The 21,062-nt window shown below is 38.4% G+C and overlaps 1 protein-coding gene across 8 annotated transcripts in view; it reads left to right on the top strand.

Moving 5' to 3' along the window:
* The window catches only part of atf6.S (activating transcription factor 6 S homeolog), a 63,336-nt gene that overhangs the window by 38,573 nt on the left and 3,701 nt on the right, over positions 1-21,062 (top strand). For all 8 annotated transcript variants that reach the window (XM_018259706.2, XM_018259711.2, XM_018259705.2 and 5 more), the window contains 1 exon segment: positions 8,909-8,993. In XM_018259706.2, the coding sequence (XP_018115195.1) occupies positions 8,909-8,993 (85 nt within the window).

Here is a 21,062-nt window from a genome sequence, read left to right on the forward strand (position 1 = left end):
GCGCATGCGCCGAAAATGCCGTCAAGACACGAAAATTACCGGAAAAGAAGAACATGGCTGCTGTGAACTCCGAGCCAGAATGTGCATGGAGGGGTGATTAAAAAATTAGGGCCATTTGCCCCGGGGGAGCAGGGAGAGGGGTTTACCCAGGGTAAGGAGAGGGTTTTTTTTAATTACAGGTTGAATTCTCCTTTAAGAGCTACAGACTTGCATATAAAAAATAGATCACAATGGCCACTAACACAGCTCCCCTGTGAGCAATAGCAAGTTGAGAAGAGATTTCATTGGCACACAAGCATTGGTTCAGCAGGGCAAGCCCTTGCAATTTTATTAATGAAATGTGAAACATTTCGGGGTTTCCCCGGAAACATTGCACAAAACCCCGAAACATTGCACATAGCATTAATAAAATTGCAAGGACTTGCCCTGCTGAACCAACGCTTGTGTGCCAGTGGGCACCAAGGGAAGAAACCAGGGTATGTAAGGTGTGCGGTTACCTCTAATTTCATTTAGCAATAGCAAGTTCACAGCCTAAGTTTCATTTCTCAATCAAGTCAAAGGATCGCTTAAAAATGATGGTTAGAAATACTGTAGTTTGTGTACTGCAATTACCAGACCAGAGGTTCAACAGCCCTTTGGCAATAAGTATACATGCCTTCAAATTTGCAGACAACTGTTTCTCTTCTTTGTCTAAGTTGTGTGCTGGCCTGCTGTTGAGAAGCTAAGCTTAGGGGCCCCTTAGAAACCATCAATTGAGCTGTTGCTGTTTGTTTATAAATTCTAATGCAGAATGTACTGCTTTCTTTGTTGCCATTATGTAAACATCCTTTTATCATACATTTTATATTGTATATAAGTGTGTTTTAGGGAGATTGGGGAGCTACTGGGGGACATCTCCGGAGGGCATAGATCTTGACTGCTAAAGGGTTGTGCTGGCCTTCATCTGGTAGAGAAGCCAAAAACATAATGCATGGCTTTCCTATTTAATTTGCGTTTGAGATTTAGTCTTTAGTTCTCATATACCTTTTGATACCTCCTTTTTTATGCATGGCCATAGGCTTTACATAAAATATTTAAAACATGGTCCTATGTTCATCACTGTGTGCTATCCACAGTAAATCTATGATGTCATGGCAAGACTTTTATACTTAACCATAAATGTTTTGCCTCTGTTGATAAACACAAGGAGATTTCTGGATTCTTCGCATTCTCAACGTAAGACTATTTGTTTTCTCAAACACAGATTAATGGTAACCCTAAAACTGTTAGATAAATGCCCTGAATAAGTTTACGTATGTAGAATATTTATTCTTTTGACCTTTAGTCTGTTTGCAGTAATAGTAATGGTTTAACATTATATGTAGGCAGGGGATTGATGCCAATGGCAATGTTTATGGAAACAGTGAGCATTTTCTGTTGCTTTACCAAATATTAATCCCAGGTACACAGAGTACTGTCTGTTATTGACTCCTGCTTTGTGCTGGTTATTAAAAAATGTTCCAAATGACAGGACGGCCAATGGCTGTAAAGATTTTTTTTTTTTTTTTTTTTTTTTAGCAATGTGTGTGTTTCCCCTTAGTTGCAAAACAACTACTTTGAAAATGAGTCCATCAAGGTAAGTAAGTTGATCTCATACAGCAATATCTGAAAGGTTTCAATTTGATCATCTTCAGACAAAAGTCCAAAAGTGAACAGCCATTGGAATTATAAATATTTTTCTAAATTATGTTTTTTTTTTTTTTTATAAATGAAGCATTAACAAGATATTTAGCCCTGCAGCGCTCCTCTTTGCTGCTACTGAACAAACCTACAGCCCTTGTAGCTTTCTGAAAAATCTGAAGCAACCTGAAGCATTATTATATGCGTATTCTCTGGTTAATTTGCATATTGGTGATCAGTGGTATGAGTAATAACACTGAATCGCCAAATTTTCTAATTCATCATACTGTGGGCAGACTCTTCTGTTGCCAACAGGGGCTGGCGACCCCCAGCTGGGGGTGATTCAGAGATATGTACAAGATTGGCAGAGAGGAGCTGCAGAGCTAGATATCTTGGTAATTGCTTGCTTCATTAAAAAATAACTACATAATTAGAAAAATGTTTGTACTGGCATGAGAGGTTCACCTTCAGACAAAAGTACAAAATTCTCTAGCCCTGTCCTTGCTCACAGTACATTTTTGTATTTCTTAAACCAGTTGGGAGAAATCACAAAAGCATTTCACACATTGTGTTTTTGCCAATTGTGCTCTATGACAGATAGAGAATTATGTGCCAGCTTTACTGGAGCCTGTGAGCAAAGTTTAATAGATGTTTTGGAAAGAAACGGGCACTTCTCTGAAAAGAAAGATATTCATTTGGCCCTTGTTTATTAATTATAGAATATATCTGTACTGGTTGTGGTTTCATCTGTTTATTAGGTGATATTCTGTTGTGTGAACTGAACAGTCTGGTAGATAACCCGAATTAATTATTCTTGTATGAGATTTACCATAGAGGAATATAGAAAAAATATTTAAATTCATGGATTGAAAGAGAGATTGTGCTTAACTTGGTTAGCTGCTGTGTAAAGAGAGACTTGTAGATGCCTTTTTACCTGTCTTTCTACTTTAGATGTTTTAAAGGAACTTCTAAAGTAACAGCTGCAAACATTTTCCTTGTCATATAGTGCTATATAAATCAGCCTTTGTCTTGTTTTTAGCAGCTTCTTTAACTAAAATTACTTCTTTTTTTCTTTCTCTGTCCTAATTCCAGAACTCAACACGGCATCTTAGTCACAAATGAGTCAGAAAAAGTCAATAAGATGTGGATTTTACTGAACGTTACCTCTTGCGCCAGTCTTTCCTTCAACACCTCAGACCAGGCGAAGTGCAATAGAGTAGATAGGACTTCCTCAAAAAATAGTTGGGGAGTTTTCAGGGTGATAGGCTGCAAAAGATCATAAATTTTTTCTGGGGTACCCGCCTTTCCCCCTACTTTTCCTAACATAAAAACTATAAAACTATACACTGGGATCATGTGTAGGGCATTATAACAAATTTTATTAAGGTTTCCCAGGCTTGTGTCATATAATGTATTGGCTGCAACCTATACGTCCATTCAACTTCCAGCCGTATGCAAATTAGGCAACGCTAGGGCAACTTTACTTTGCTTGCCGCAGTAACGCTAACGCAGCTTCACCAGCGTTTGGCGCCCTGGACACAACTTCGGATTTTAGTGAATTAGCGTTGTCCTGGCGAATCTACACCTGGCGATGTGGACACTAGCGCAAATTATTCGCTTAGTGAGTCTGCCACTAAAGTGCCCGTCTTTAATTGATGTAACACCCTTGCATCTAAAGGATCTGGTGCATGCATCACTCTCCAAATACACCAGAAATGACTGCAACTGGACAGAAATCTATCAGAACAAATCCAGTTTGAGTTCATTGCATTTATTTTGGTGCATTATCCTCAATTGTATCAGCTGCAACTCCCTCGGCAGCCACAACAATGCTAAAATTCTGTGAAAATGCTGCATTGGGTACTGTTGCATTTACATTTTGATCACTGGACTTGTGGTAAATGATCCTTGAGATGTGATGAGCACATTAGACCATGTGGAGCTCTGCTTATAAAACAGTTAATATGGCTGGTGGCAAGCATATTGCAATAAAAAGGATGGCTTCTGCTTTAAAAAAAATATTATTTTTTCATGTGCTGAATAGAATCAAATGCTATCTCAGGTCAAGACATCATTTTCTTTTTGGTGTTACTGGACCATTAACTAATGGAAGGATAAGCTGGAAATATTTCTCTAAAATGCTTTATTTCTTTGAATGCAGTTAATGCACCTTGTAAAAATACATGCTTTCTATTTTCTCCTTCACAGCCAGTGATTTAGGAATAAGAAAAGTGACCAAAGTATTTTTTATTTCCTCTCTTATTCTGTTCCCTAAATATAGGAATACTGTTTAGGTCTCCAAAAGTCCAGAACTTCAATTGTTGAACTACAAATCCTCATGCCTTGGGCTGATAAGGGAGCAATACATGGGGATGATATCAGTAGTACTTGATCATGCCATTTCCCATCATTATTATGCTGTGTGTTGGCAGGTCCTTATCTGACTGACAAGTTGTATTAAATGGTAGTAGAATATTTACAAACCAGCTTTAAAGTTTAGAACCATAAGCTGCACTCAACCATCAACCTTTGCTTATCGTTTTTGCTCTGATGCTTGCCTACAAGTGAGAGTGAACTAGGCAGCTTCACCTCTTGCTCATAAGCAGGCATTGTAAATTGCTTTGAATAATGAGTGCTGTGTTGATTGCACCAGGGCCATATTACATAAGATTTTATTGCCTGCTCAGATAGTAAAGTAAATTATGAAAATCAGGACTGTGTAAATCAGATGCTGACATTGGTGGTCAGCAGTGATCTCTAATAATACTACAAAAAAAAAACATCACGTTGTGTGTCCTCACTTAACATTTTGGGAGACCATTTGCAGACCAATTGTCGGGCATCTTATTAATGGCATACCTTCAAGTTGTTTTGAAGCTACTTCTTGAGCATTAAAACACTACATCACATCCATTTAGGACCTGACATAACTAGCCCATAAGATTGCATGCTTTTGCGTGTGTGTATATGAGCTATGGGCCAGCTGTTCTGTTTGAAGTTTTATTTCAGGGTTTAAAAGTGTAAATATAATTACAGTATATAAATGTGTAATTGCTCAACTCAGCCTCAATGGCTCCATGAAACACACATTTCAGGGATTTTCCTTTTTCAGTGTTTAGTTAGAAGCAGCTCTCTGAGACTATTGCAAAAACTGGTACAATGTACATTGATCTTCAGTACAGGTCTAGGATTTGTTATGCTTGGGACAAGGGATCTTTCAGTAATTTGGTTCTTGTTTAATCATTTAAACATTTTAGGAGTCCAATAGGATTATTGGGATTCGTTACCTTCAAAGTGCAAGGGAAGTCATTTTTTAAATGTTGCCTCTATGGGAGATACGTTTCTGGTAATATATAGCTTTCTGGATAGCGGGTTTCTGAACTAGACATTCCATACCTGTACTCAGATCTGAACCCCAGGCCATTGTTCACACGTAATAATAACAAGCCCTTTTGCCTTTTTGTTCTTGGTGGACAATGCCCCTTGGCAATGCCATACTTGCTTGCCGTAGCCTTCATACAATAAGAGGAAGACTATGTTTCTTTATTTGCAAATCAGAGACAATTTATGTGAATGCTATTCTCATAAAGATGGGATGTCGGAATAACTAAAGTCAGCTGCCACAGCTGGTACTGATTTAAAAGGCAGTTGATTAGTTTTCACATCACTGGGAAACTAGCAGGAGAGAAAAGAACTGTGACACGCAAGTCTTGTCTTGCAACAGAAGATTTATGTCAGACGGGCATATGTATCAATTAGCAAATTTTCTATTCAGTAGAGAATGGAAAACTAATTCACACGGGTCCAGACAAATCCCTTTCAAATACCTCTCATAAAATAAAATACCCCCTTTTTGTTTTGCATTGGTAAAGTCCTGTGTGTATTTTATTTTCAAATTTGTAAATAAATGCAGAGGATCAGTTGTAAACTCACTGAACAGTTATGTCCCATGTGGCCCCCCTTAAAGTTGCTGAATAACTCCGAGTTAGAGAGCTGAAAAGCAGGAAGTAGTGTTCTGGATAGTATGATAGACATCCAGTCACTCCAGCCTTTATACATTACATTTTTGACTATAACTGTATTGAAAAGGAGGAAAAAGGAGGAAACCCAGAATCTGGTGATGTCCATGAGTTCAAGACATCAGGCTGTCATTGCCAGCAAAGGGTTTTCAACCAAGTATTAGAAATGAACATTTTATTTTCAGTTTTTTAATTTGTCCAATTAGTTTTGAGCCCCTGAAATTAAGTTGTTTCATTTAAAATTCATTGTGGTAATGTACAGAACCAAAATTAGAAAAAAGTTGTCTGTCCAAATATGGAGCTAACTGTATTTGCTTATTTTCTATTAATTCAGATTGCTGCATTATTTGTATGTACAACTTTGCCAGTTCTTTCTTGGCTTTGATGATTTTATTTCTTTCCATAAATGTTAAAATTTAATATGCAGCTGTTTTCACTTTATTATGTAATAGAAGTAGTCTCTGTTAAAGTAAATCAGATTGCCAACAGTCATGAAAACAAGGTAAATCCATAACCAGGTTTTTAGTGCAATACATTCTGAAATTACATTTTTTTCACAAAAAAAAGGGATACTAACATCCCAATCAAAGACACAGTCTAGACTGTTTCTTTGTTTTTCCTAGAATTGTTGTTTTGTTACAGTAAATGACCCCATTTGTTTATTTTTGATAATTATATATAGTAAATCATAAAACAACTTAGCCACTTGCTGGATCACTCTAACATTTTACACATTTTGTTTTTTAAACTGACATGTTTTATTGATTTTCATTACTTTACATACATAATATGGGTTTTCTGCTTGTTGCGGTATCCTGTCATCAATAATAACATAGTAATGTAAGAATAAAGAAAAGAAAAACGAGAAATTAAAAAAAAAAAAAAAGATGGGAAAAATATAAGGCTAAATAACATATATTTAAAATAACAGTAACCATATGGTGGCCATTTTACAGATTTTACTGAATGACTTGCTTTAGAATATGAATAAGCAAATTTTGGGCATCTGGATTCGGAGTCGCCAAAAATGTTCCATCTCCTAATAACTTTAAATACAAGCACTGAAATCAAGTCAGATTTAAGAGCTTCTATAAAGAGGATATGGCAGAAGCCATTCTGTTTCTAAAAACAATAGTTTAGTTAATTTTGGATTGTATTTAACAGCTGTTCTGTAGCTACAGTATATAAGCCATGTTCAATTGTTTTAGCTTTACCAATTGTTTTTGGTTTATGTAGTTTGATTTTGGTTTAGAATTACCAAACAATGTAGTTTATATTTTTGAGCTTTGGCAGTACCTTTTTATGTTGTGTACTTCACAACTTTCAATCAATATAGAAAATACATTAGGGTATTAAAGGAACAGTAACATCTAAAAATTAAAGCAGTTTAAAGTAATTAACATATAATATACAGTCAACGTGCACTATAATACTATAATAATATAGTGAATAAAGTACCCCCTCTTGTAAAATATAAGGATATTATTAGTTACCGAGGAGTTTCATGACCATATAAAAACACGAGGCCGAAGGCCGAGTGTTTTTATACAGGTCATGGAACTCCAAAGTAACTTCTAATATCCTCATATTTTACAACTGGGGGTACTTTATTTATTATAATACACAAATTTTAGTGAGTCATGTGACAGAAATGACATCACTACTCACCGTTTATAACTGATGACCACTACTCACCGTTTATAAGGATATAATTTACAGGATATTCATGGCTTTTGTGTATTATACTACAATATCTGTGTGTTTGCTTCTGAAATAACACTATAGTTTATATAAACAAGCTGATGTGTAGCCATAGGGGCAGATATTCAAGCTGGGAGAAAAGGCACGGGTTACATAGCACATAATAGGTAAGCTCTGTCCAATACAATGGTGTTTTATCTGTCATCTGCTATGTAACCTGTGCTTTTTCCTTTTTCCAGTTTGAATGGCTGCCCCATGGCTAAACAGCAGCTTGTTTATATAAACTATAGTAATCTTTTTGAAACAGTCATCACTTTTACTAGTGCAGAGCAGCGGTACATTATATTTTAACTACCTGTATTATGCTTTCAGTTTTTGATGTTACTGGTCCTTTCAAAACAAAGGAGTCGGTCGGTCAAAACATTTATGTACCGACTCCAGGGCCCTGGGGCAGCTATAAATGTATTGTATATGTAGTTTAAATTCTGCTAACAACCTTAATTGGTTAATATATCACAGTGTAAAAAAACCCTTCCAAATTACATAGCTTATACGACTAGCCAAAATGTTGGTGCCTTTTTTTATTTCCTTATCTAGTGTTAAGGTTCACTTAGCAACTCAAAAGCTAAAACGAGTTATAACAATAACGTAAACTGTTTTCTGTGTTCCAATGACTGAGACTTTATTTAGGAAAATGTTAACATGTAGTGTTTCTTTTCTTTGACTACATCTCATGACCTTATGTTGACTCCTCACAGAGAGCTTGTTAATAAAAGAAAAAGCCTGGAGCATTCTTGTTTTTATTTTGTCCCCCTTCTAAGGGTTTTTCCAGTGTTTTTGCCAGGGTTGTCATCATGGAGGCTTCTGCTTAAACTAAAAGTCTATGGGAGTGCAATGCTTGGCAAATGTAAGGGCCACCTGCTGCTTGGAAATATTTCTACCCCTTCCCGCTCGCTTATTACAGCTGAAGGCACTGGAAATCTAATTTGCAAACAACAAGTGACCGTATTCATGAGTGAATGTATCTGCAGTGTCATTTGGAACTGTTTGTACCTTTATACTGTTATTTTATATATATATATATATATATATATATATATATATATATATATATATATATATATATATATATATATATATATATATATATATATAATATAAAATTTTGATTGTGTTAGAAAATATATATTAAAATATCATGTATTCAACTCATTCCATGAATATGTTACATGGTAAAGGGGATAGAAGGAGCACCAACAACAGAGAAGACCACTAATTTTCTTTGTGTAGCTGCAGAATATGATTGTTTCAGTACTTCCAGCACACAAAGAGACGGTAAAAGGAGGTGACTGTATGTAAGAGATGGGAATGTTGCGAACACAAATGTTAATATATTGAATATGTAAATATTGTCCACACCAAAATTCACAGAATCAACTTACTTAGCATTTCTAATTTATATTTTGTTCATTATTTTAAGCCTTTATTCTTCTGATGCATTTTCTAACCTTACTGTGTTTCTTTTACAGGATCATCTTTTGCTACCAGCCACCAACAGAAATAAAACCACTAGACCAAAAATGTCTATAATATTGCCATCAAATAATGTTAATGGTAAGTAAAACTGACAAAGATAAGAATTATGTTCCATAATACCTTGTAAGGCATTAGCAAACATTGTTGCCATAGTAGTGCTATGAAATAATTTGTGCAGCTAGTTATTCACTTCTATTCGATTAAAGGAAAACTATACCCCCCAAACAATGTAGGTCTCTATAAAAAGATATTGCATAAAACAGCTCATATGTAAAATCCTGCTTCATGTAAATAAAGCATTTTCATAATAATATACTTTTCTAGTAGTATGTGCCATTGGGTAATCATAAATAGAAAATTGCCATTTTAAAAAATAAGGGCCGCCCCCTGGGATCGTAGGATTCACTGTACTCACAAACATACCAACAAACCATACATGTTAGGTCACATGAGCCAATTAACAGACAGAGTTGTGTCTTTTGCTTCCACACTTCTTCCTGTTACAGTTAGAGTTGAAGTATTTCTGGTCAGGTGATCTCTGAGGCAGCACAGAGACCATCACGAAATGGTGGCTCAAGGCAAGAGATGTAAAAGGGCAATATTTACTTAAATATATATTCCAGTTTGATAAGATTCTTTAATATGCCACTTAATATGATATGAACTATCTGTTGCTTAAGTGTTCATTTTGGGGGTATAGTTTTCCTTTAAGTAGAAGTCAAACACTGATGCAAAAAAGTGTGGTTTGGGGACTTTTATCATTCATAGGTGTATCTATGTTTTAATTTGTAATATTACACAGTTTCCTTCATTATATTATGGACATTTTATTTAATGTTAAGGTTTTTAAACTATGCAAAGCTGTGATTTTATTGTATTATCAGCATTCATCAGAAAAGTGCAGAACATGTTGGTGGGATATCACTATACGCGGGCATATTTTTCAAAATCCATTTTCTGGGTATTTAAATAAAAAAGTCTGACCAAACTAGAATGCCCGATTGGACCTTATTTATTATCATTAAGAAAGCACAATATAATCGGATTGGGGACAAACTCAATAAAATTGAACATACAATTTTTTTCTCGAATCACTCAAATTTTTTTCGGCTTTTTCCCAAAAATCCGAAATAGTCTGATTTTCGGACTAATTCCAGCACAGCCCACAGAAACTTCCAAATAGGATAGGGACCTCTCCCATTGACTTACTTACAACCTCGGCAGGTCTGAGATGCCGGATTTTCAATTCAGACTTTTTCCATCCTCGGGGGTATAATAAATGTCAACGTTCAAGTTTTTTTTTTTTTTTACTAAAATATCAGAGTTTATAGTTTATAATTTTTCAAGTTTTTGGCATTCAGACTTTAATATATAACCATCCTGATGTAGGTGATAGAGCATTCACCTTAAAACAGTCAACGTGTTCCTACTGCATGATGGCGTAAAAAACATGTTCATTTTCAAATAAACATTTTTAAACACTGTAACATTTCTATGTACTCTACCATTATCACTTGAACTCACTCCGAAAACTAATCAGGAATAAATTCACTTTAATACTGTCCTCCTCCTTCTAAATACTTTAACATTTTTCTTATGGCCTGCTCCTAACTTCTGTACACATGACTGAGAGTTGCAGAATTGCTTCCTTTGGCTCAGGCGTAGGCGATACACCTCTGTAGACAAATGTATATATAACACTTTATGGTGTGTTATTCGTGTCCAAGGAGACTGGAATTCAGTAACTAAAACATAAACACTATTTATGAAGAGTACTTGTTTCCCATGTACCGTCCTCATTTCCCAACGTTTATCATTTTATGAGCATAGCCTTGGATGTTTTTAACAGGGTTTGCATTCTTATTGGGGAAAAAAAGACTTACACTTACAGATATGTCGAGTTTTAATAACGCTCCAACTTTGTGGTCACAGAGATGTTGGATGGATAGATCTGAAACCAAATGAAATGAGATCCGTCAGCCTTGGCAATCCTGTTTGAACAGTGCAAGTTTATATTAATTCCACTTTGAAAGAATGTGATGGTTATGTCCATCTTCTAAAACTTAAAGATCTTGTGACCCTGTAAATTCTTATTTAAAATTACACAGTGTTTTTCCACCACTAAAGAGCTTCTGTGACCCCTGATGGTGCCATGGATAGTTCTTGAGATCCTCTCCAATCAGAGACTTTGGCGTCTTTAGAAAAAAACACTATTCTATCTAGCAAATGTCAAAAGTAAAATACATGTTCTATATACCTAAAAATAACACAATATGGTTGGATCTAAGGCAGCAAATACAGGTGTGTAAGAAATAGGGTGAGACGTTTTATGCTTGCGGGTCTGCAGGTGCAGTCACAGAGGCAATGTCAATCTTGTAGCAGTCAGTGGAAGTATTTAAGCTTATTTTTGCACCTGTATTTTGGAATTTTATTATTTTTTGCTGCAATCTATATGTGTTCCTACAACATATGTCTATAGTTATTTGTCAGCAACTTCAGTATTACAATATGCTTTTGATACACTTGTTAGTAAGATACTTTTGAAAAGGTATTTGTCTTTAGGATTGCAATTCCTTTTGTAACATAAACGGTCAATTATCCACAGGAGTGACCATTGTGTCAAAAAAAACAAATCATAAAATAAAAACCTTGCAGAATTGGCACTACCTTCAGAGTTTTTAAGCAGGACTTGACTAGACTGGCCCCATTGTGGACGACCAGCACAACAAACTATATAGTTTGGCTCACCTCTGTACTCACAGGACTCTTTCCTGTTAAGAGTTCAGCTTTCTGGCTTCCTTCACTCTTGTAGCCAAACTCACAAGCTCGACCAACTCACGGTCCCAGTCACCTTGTGCTTCAGGCAGTCATGGGCAGCACTCCCAGCTCTTCTAGCAGTTCTTTACACAGCCAGGTCTCCTACCCTCTGTGCCCTGCTGAGAGACACACTCCACCATTCTAATTAACTTTAAATAGCCTTTCCACATGACCGCTTTCCTGGGAAAGGTGAACTCCAAGTCCGGACTGAATCTGCGGAATGGAGTACTTGGCTACTAAAATAAACAGAGCACAGATTCTCTGTTTAATAACTCCCTTCCTGGAGCATATGTTAGTCCCTTTGGAGAAATTAGAGGCTAGAGTGACCTTTTTCCACCTTGTCCAAGTCACACTACCGCAATAACTTGTCTACTTGAAAATCAAATGAACATTAATAAACCCAATAGGCTGGTTTTGCTTCCAATAAGGATTAATTATATCTTAGTTTGGATCAAGTACAAGGTACTGTTTTATTATTACAGAGAAAAAGAAATCATTTTTAAACATTTGGATAAAATGGGAGACTGCCTTTCCATAATTCGGAGCTTTCTGGATAACAGGTTTTTGATTCCATACCTGTACTCACACCTCATTTTTTGTTATAATTATTAAGAAAGGCCAACCATGTGCTGGCAATTTTTCTCTTTGTGTACAGATATTTGCTTTTTATCATTTATAGCAGCTGGTCAACTCCAGAATGTGGTGAGACCGAGCGCTGGCACAAGGGTGTTTATAGAAGCTGGTCAACGCTACAGGGTTTGTTATACTGAGTGCTGGCAATTTTTTTTCTTTTGAATTAAAACAGAATTTTTGTCAGATGACATCAGTCCAAGTCCACTTTGAACTTTTAATTTTTATACCAAATACTGTTTTGTCTTGTTTTTAATTAAACACTATCCTGGGGCTACAGGATTAGAAATGGTAACGTATCTTTCTGCAAAGAGAAAAAGAAAAGTTTTAAAAATTGACTGCGGTAACTCAGAGGTTCAGTAGCCTTACAACAATACTGATCTATGCTGAGTATCCACAGTCAGCATCTGATTGCAACTGCTCTTATGCAATTTTGTATGTATGTTTGAGTCCCTGAGTATAGCTGTTATTGTCCAGTTCTTTGTTGCTGTTTAGTTTAACTAGCTTTTCTTGCTGTACTGAGTCCTTTCCCTATATTAACACTATCCATATGAAGTGTGAGTTATACCTGCATGCTAGGCTTGAGATAGTAATTGCTGTTATGGCAAGAGATTCATTATTTTTTTTTTTTTAACCTACATTATTTTAAGACCAAAATTTTCAAGGGGTGCAGTTTGGCCGGCACAGTTGTAGTTACCTTTGAAAATGCCACGTATCAGCCAGACTGTGTCCTCATTCCTTTTTATGTAGTGGAATTAAATTGTAGCTTAAACCAAGTTTTTACACATCAAATTTACATTTGGAGCATTTCTTTTGAATATGGATATCTTTTAAGAGAGAACTATTAACAAAAATCCTCCCAGTCATATATATACAGTGTGTGTGTGTGTGTGTGTGTGTGTGTGTGTGTCTATATATATATATATATATATATTTCCCTAGTCACCCATGGCCAGCATTCACCAATGGGTTAATCGCCTTCCAGGCCAATGGACAGGACCTCCCCCAAAGTTTAAATGGTCAGCCCCTTCCTTCCCACACTTGTCTTTTTTTGTCCTGTCCAGTGGCCGATGGATTTACATGGAACATCAAGCAGGGGCTTTTTGCCTCTTATCTATCCCAGCGTGGGGGGGTGGTTCTGGCTCTCTCTTTCCCCCGCCCGGGCGCTGGAAGTCCTAAGCTCCCCTGTGTAGGGGTTAGCTATGGAAGCCATAACCATTGGCACAGGATTGCCAAAGGCCGCCTATTGCCGCCCTGGGATGGGCTAGGTAGAAGGCACACTAACCGTGGGGCCCTGCAGAGGCGCAGTAGGCCAAGGATCCATTTGGCTCCAGCAGTTCCGCTTACCAGGAGGGTAGGAGGCGTCCTAATCACCGCCGTGGAGAATGCGGCTATGGAACCGCTCAGCTTGGGGCCGCGTCCCTGCAGCAGCAAACAGGAAGCGGAAGTGCGGGCGCCGCCATCTTGGTTGAAGGCATTTCGACGCGGAGCGTCAAAGGAGGCGCTGGCGCCAAATAAGCTAAGTATTCATGGCGTTCGCCATGTATTAAGCATGGGGCATATGGGATAAGGCAGCAGAGAGGTCCCTATATGATTTATGCTGAGTATCAGCAGGGCGTAAATAGCTGCCAGCAATTACCTGCGGGGTCCATTTTGACTACATGCAGAGAGCACAGAAGTCGGTCAGCAGTATACACATGGATCCGGTGATGCCTGCCAAAACACCCCAGCCTAAGGGGAAAAGGTGAGGTAAGGTACTGAGGAAAGAAAAAAGAGAGAGAAGCAGTAGCGGTACTAATGGTTTTTATTTGTTTTACCAGTCTTCCTGCCTCAGAAAAAAAGGATAAAGCTCCGGAAAAGCCTACGCCTGCAACGAAAGTTCAGGAAGAACCAGTAGCACCAGTCATGCAGACTCAAGCATTTGCAGATTCTCTGGCAGCAGTGATCAAACAAGCTGTGGTGCAAGGCTTCCAGGAGGCAGCAGGTGTCCGAAAGAGACCCAGGCAGTCTCATGCGAGACAAACTGAATCATTGTCAGAGGTGTCTGAAGGCGAGTTAACGGATATGACTGAGATCATGTCTCCATTGCTTTCGGAGGAAGGGGAATTTGACTCAGAGGATGAGTCAGGCTTTGACCTGGCTGTAATTGAGCCGCTAATAAAAGCAGTCCGACAGACCTTAACTTTTCCAACAGGAGCCACAAAGCTGTCTTCAGCAGATAAATTGTTTCCTTTAGTAAAGAAAAGATCTGTGGGGTTTCCAGTCCGTGCCTCAATAAAGGAGATAATGACTTCGGAATGGAAGAAAATAGATAAAAAACCTCAAACAACCGGGAGATTCTTAAGAAAATATCCCTTTGAGGAAGACGAAACAAAATTTTGGGATTCCACACCCAAGGTGGACGCAGCCGTTGTGAGACTAGCTAAAAGAACCACTTTACCGGTAGATGATGCAGCGGTGTTCAAGGAACCCATGGAAAAGAGAATTGAATTCAATCTCAAAAAAGCGTATGGAGCAGCAGGCTCCGCATGCAGACCGGCAGTAGCATTGACTTCAGTCTCACGGGCGTTGAAGGTTTGGCTGACTGATATAGAAGAGGCAGTATCTTCTAATGTGAAAAGACCTAAACTGGTCGAGATGTTGGTGGATTGCAAGATGGCTATCGATTTCATCTCAGAGGCCTCAATTGATTTAGTACATCTTATGGCTAGGTCCATGGCACTCTCAGTGGCAGCCAGGAGGGCCTTATGGTTGAAGCCTTGGGCGGCGGATGCTGCTTCCAAGTCCAATCTGTGCCAACTTCCCTTCGAAGGGGATATGCTGTTTGGAGACAAGCTAGATGTCATCATCAAAAAAGTTTCTGGAGGGAAAAGCGTGTTTCTTCCTCAAGAAAGAAAGAACAAAAGGGGAAGATATGAACACCCGTCCTCCAGAGATAGAGAGAGACCTTTTGGAGCCTCAAGGCAGTACAGGCCCGGTAAAGAGTATTCGAGGCAGCCTTCCTGGAGGGCTGGGCGACAGGGAACAAGAGGAAATAGTAAAAGGACCGGTGTTTTTTCCTCTTCAGCCTCCACCTCACATCAGCAATGAGGGTGTCCCGACTCAAGCGGGGGTGGGGGGACGGTTATCCCTCTTCGCCCACGTTTGGGTCGAAAATATCCAGGATCGTTGGGTGTGCAAGACGGTCCAGGACGGTTTCCAGTTGGAGTTTACAACGGTGCCGAAAAGAAATTATTTCCTAAACTCTTCTTTCCGAAAATCGGGAGAAAATTTGGTACTCATCCAGGAATATATGAGTCAGCTGTTTGCCTCAAAGGCGATAGAAGAGGTGCCAACTCAGGAAAGGGCGAAAGGGTTTTACTCAAGGCTCTTCCTAGTGAAAAAAGCCTCAGGTTCGTTAAGACCAGTCCTGGACATGAGAAAGTTAAACAAGTTTCTGAAGAAAAGAAGCTTCAAAATGGAATCTTTGGGATCAATAATTCGTGCCATCGCAGTAGACGATTGGCTCACAAACATAGACCTGAAGGACGCTTATTTTCATGTGCCCATCTGCAAAGAACACAGGAAGTTCCTAAGGTTTGCAGTAGACGACACACATGTTCAGTTTACGTGTCTTCCCTTCGGCCTTTCTCAATCACCAAGAGTGTTCACAAAGATTCTGGTGTCACTCATAGCCGAGTTAAGAAAACAGGGAGTACCTGTATATCACTACCTGGACGACATCCTAGTGGCCGCAACGTCGAAGGAAGAGTCCGAGGAACATACGGGGAAAGTAGTAAGGTTCCTTCAAATGCATGGTTGGGTGGTCAATACACAGAAGAGCAACCTGTCCCCAACAAAATCACTGACGTTTTTAGGGGCGCAGTTTCGGACAGAAGAAAATACAGTAAGTCTGCCAGAGGAAAAGCAGCGGAAACTGATTCAAGCAGTCCAGGTGGTGAAGTGGGCAAGGTGGCATTCGAGGGGCCTGCAGAACTTTCTGCTAAGAAAGGTGAGGATTCCACACAAAAAACTGTACAGGAAGTTGAGACTACCTCAAGCGCTGAAGGTCAAGCTGGACTGGTGGTGCAGTCAAGAAAACCTGGCAAGAGGAATGTATCTGGAAGAGCCAGACTGGATTATTCTGACAACCGATGCGTCGGAGGTAGGTTGGGGCGCACACTTGAAAGAAGATTACGCCCAAGGCGCTTGGGATTTGAAGCAGGTCTCCTCAAACATTCTGGAGATAAAAGCAATAAGAGAAGCACTGCTTTCGTTCAAAGGAACAATAAAGGGGAAAGACATAAAAGTTATGTCAGACAACACTTCGGCGGTGGCCTATGTTCAAAAACAGGGAGGCACCAGAAGCCTAGCTCTATTAGAGGAAGCAAGTCACATCTTCCACTGGGCGGAAAGATGGCTAAGAAACTTGACAGCAGTACACCTACCAGGGGAAAAAAAATACAAAAGCAGATTTTTTGAGCCGAACCCTCCTAGATCCCGGGGAGTGGAGCCTGCACAGCGAGATCTTTCAGGAATTGGTAAATATCTGGGGAATGCCAGAAGTGGATGCCATGGCGTCAGTGGAAAACAGAAAATGCGACACGTTTTATTCCAGATTCCCATGCAGAGAGGCGGCTGCAGTGGACGGCTTATCCCAAGATTGGTCAAAGGGGTTGATCTATGTGTTCCCCCCAATCCCTCTCATCTGGAAGGTCTTGAAGAAGATAGACCTAGAGTCAGCAGAAGCGATAGTGGTGGCCCCCTTCTGGCCAAGGAGACCATGGTTTCCGTTGCTTCTCAGATTGACTTTGGGGAAACCCAAGAAAATTCCGGAATTCCCTGGGTGGCTATCCCAAAGGATGTGCCAATATCAGGAAAGAAATCGCCTGGCTTTGATGGCATGGCGGTTGAAAGGAGGAAACTGCTAAGTCTGAATTTGAACGAAGAAGTAGTGGATTTCCTTCTAAAATCTAGGAAGAGTTCAACTTCAGTACAGTATTACAAAATTTGGGACAAATTCGTTATGTTCTCCTTGGCTGCAGGGAAAGATCCGATAGAGGCAACAGATTCACTTATAGTAGATTTTCTGTTTGCGGGATACAAAAGAGGTTTACATTGTAACACACTCAAAGTACAAGTGTCAGCCATCTCAGCCTTGACAGAGAAAAGTTGGGCCCTAGAGCCTCTGGTGAAAAGGTTCTTTAATGCTCTGATGAGAGTAAAGCCGAATGTGCGGGGGATGGCACCACCATGGGATCTTCCGTTTGTGTTAGATACATTAACACGCCCACCTTTTGAGCCGCTGAAAAACACTTCACTATGGAACCTTACGCTAAAGGTTATCCTGCTAGTAGCAGTCACCTCAGCATGTCGTGTGGCAGAATTGTCCGCTTTGTGTGCTACGGAACCATTTACTACCATCTTTAAGGATAAAGTAGTGCTCAGACCTGCTTTCAAGTTCCTGCCAAAAGTGATTTCCAGGTTCCACATGGATTTAGAGGTAATACTTCCCTCATTTTGCCCAGATCCAAAGACCGAGAAAGAGGCTCGGTGGCACACCTTAGATCTGGTGAGAGCGATAAAAATCTACCTAAAAAGAACAAGCTCTTGGAGGAGGTCAGAACATTTGTTTGTTATCCCCTGTGGTTTCAGGAAAGGCAAAGCTCCTTCTAAGAAGACAATAAGTTCTTGGATTACTACGGCTATTGCAAAGGCTCACAGCGTAGCAGGCAGGAAGATTCCCCAGGGCCTTAAGGCTCACTCAACTAGAGCTCTGGCGAGTTCCTGGGCTTTTGAGGCAAAAGCATCACCTGAAGTCATCTGTAGATCCGCAAGATGGTCTTCGGTCAACACGTTTATAAGGCATTATAAGTTGGATGTCCTTTCCTCTCAGGAAGCAAGATTTGGGAGGAAGGTGTTACAGTCTGTTGTGCAATTTGCTGAATAAAGCAATTATTTCTTCACTAAGTTATTGTCCCTCCCTAATTTCAGCTTTGGTAGCTCCCATTGGTGAATGCTGGCCATGGGTGACTAGGGAAAACAGGAAATTGTTTCTTACTTACCGTAATTTCTGTTTCCTGGTCACCTTCCATGGCAGCATTCACCAGGGAATTTCCCACCCAATAACAATTTGGAGGAGGTAAGCTTTACAACTAAGACAAGTGTGGGAAGGAAGGGGCTGACCATTTAAACTTTGGGGGAGGTCCTGTCCATTGGCCTGGAAGGCGATTAACCCATTGGTGAATGCTGCCATGGAAGGTGACCAGGAAACAGAAATTACGGTAAGTAAGAAACAATTTCCTGTTATATATATATATATATATATATATATATATATATATATATATATATATATATATATATATATATATATATATATATATATATATATATATATAAAATATCAAAACAGGGGGGTTGTGGGAGCACTCTAAAGGCTTTAAAGTATATGAAAGTTATGATCATAAAATTGATAAGCCACCATACCACGTCAAGGTAAACCCCGAATGGCGGTCCCTAACTTGTTTTATATTTTATGTGCATTTTAGCATTACCTGTAATCAATGTCCATTGAACGCTAAATCCTCCCCAGCCAGCAATCAGGCTTTTAAAGGAGAGATATTCCCAAAACAAACGCCCAATTTTAAAAGCATAGGATCACCACTAGTTTAAAGGGACCGCCATTTGGGGTTTACCTTGACGTGGTATGGTGGCTTATCAATTTTATGATCATAACTTTGTAACAAAATAACCCCTGTTTTGGGTACATATGCAATAGCATTTATTATACTTATATATATACTTTAAAGCCTTTAGAGTGCTCCCACAACCCCCCTGTTTTGATATTGTATATTTAGCCAGGAGCTGTGGCATAGCTTCAGTGGTTGTAGCACCCCATACCCCCCCTTTAAACTAGTGGTGATCCTGTGCTTTTAAAATTGGGCGTTTGTTTTGGGAATATCTCTCCTTTAAAAGCCTGATTGCTGGCTGGGGAGGATTTAGCCCTCAGTGAAAAAACAGCGTTCAACGGACATTGATTACAGGTAATGCTAAAATGCACATAAAATATAAAACAAGTTAGGGACCGCCATTCGGGGTTTACCTTGACGTGGTATGGTGGCTTATCAATTTTATGATCATAACTTTGTAACAAAATAACCCCTGTTTTGGGTACATATGCAATAGCATTTATTATACTTATATATATACTTTAAAGCCTTTAGAGTGCTCCCACAACCCCCCTGTTTTGATATTGTGTATATATATATATATATATATATATATATATATATATATATATATATATATATATATATATATATATATATATATATATATATATATATATATATATAAAATATATATATATATATATATATATATATATATATATATATATATATATATAGTGAATAAAGTATCCCCTCTTGTAAAATATAAGGATTTTATAAGTTACCGAGGAGTTTCATGACCTTTTTATACAGGCCATGGAACTCCGAGGTAACTTCTAATATCCTCATATTTTACAACTGGGGATACTTTTATTTATTATAATACACACATTTTAGTGAGTCATGTGACAGAAATGACATCAGAACTCACTGTTTATAAGAGATATATATATATATGTGTGTGTGTGTGTGTTTTTATTTGCTTGTTTTGGCTCTATATGATGCAATACTAATGTTGGTTGTAAAAAACAAATATACTGCTCAATCAGATTAAGTAATGTATACTGCTGGACATTTTGTGAAATTGCCCATAATTATTTTACCTTTAGCTAATAGCTAAATATCCTTATTGTCTTATGCACAAACACTTGCTTATTACACAAAATAGAAAATGATATTAAATCCATCTGCTGTTCAACGCTAAGCCTTTATTGTTGCCTGTGGCTGATTTAGGAACATTTTCTCAATTATCTTAAAATTCCATGAAACTCTCCCAAAAAGCATTGCCTTCGAAAACAATGAAGTTTTCCCAAGCAGTTGGTGAAGAGTGAAAATAAATGGCAGATTACTGAAGTTATGTTTTTGCTTGTGCGTGCAGGGCGCTCTGTTGTGGCCAAAATATATTGTTCTGAATTTAGTATAGTTTACACAAAATGGAAACACTTGCTCAGCTTTTCTGACATACATATTTATATATATATATATATATTTCACTGGAGTCCTTTAGATCAAAACCTCTTAGCAGCTTTTTTCAATCTATGTGTGGGTGCTACCATAGTGGTTGTTTGAGATGCAAATTAGACTTCAGTAAAACAGGGCCTCCAGTTCTAGAATGAGCTTTGCTAATCAAATTTCTTTTCATATATCCGAATTAAGGGGCTCCCCTTTAAAGGACAATGAAAGGTAAAATTACTGGGGTGTGCCAAGTTGTTAGGCAACTCCCATTCATAACAGCCACTTACCTGTTACCCCCAGCTAGTTCTTCTGGGGTAAAGTTTGAGGAGCTTGATGCTAGGGACATTTCAGTATAATTCAGATTTTTTTATCTAAAATGTATTATAACTTATGTTATGTTATGTTATGTTATATCGATTTTCAAGACACTAACAGATCAGACTTTTCTAAACTGCTGGAATACACCTGTTAAGTCTCATAATATTACCATCCATATCTCCAAATACATGGACAGCTTGAACCAGTATAAAATACAGTTGTCAGTATTATCTTCTAATTGATAAGTACTACCATCCACTCCCCTGTGTATCTC

The sequence above is a fragment of the Xenopus laevis genome, chromosome 4S (genome assembly GCF_017654675.1).
Source record: "Xenopus laevis strain J_2021 chromosome 4S, Xenopus_laevis_v10.1, whole genome shotgun sequence".
NCBI classification, from domain to species: domain Eukaryota; kingdom Metazoa; phylum Chordata; class Amphibia; order Anura; family Pipidae; genus Xenopus; species Xenopus laevis.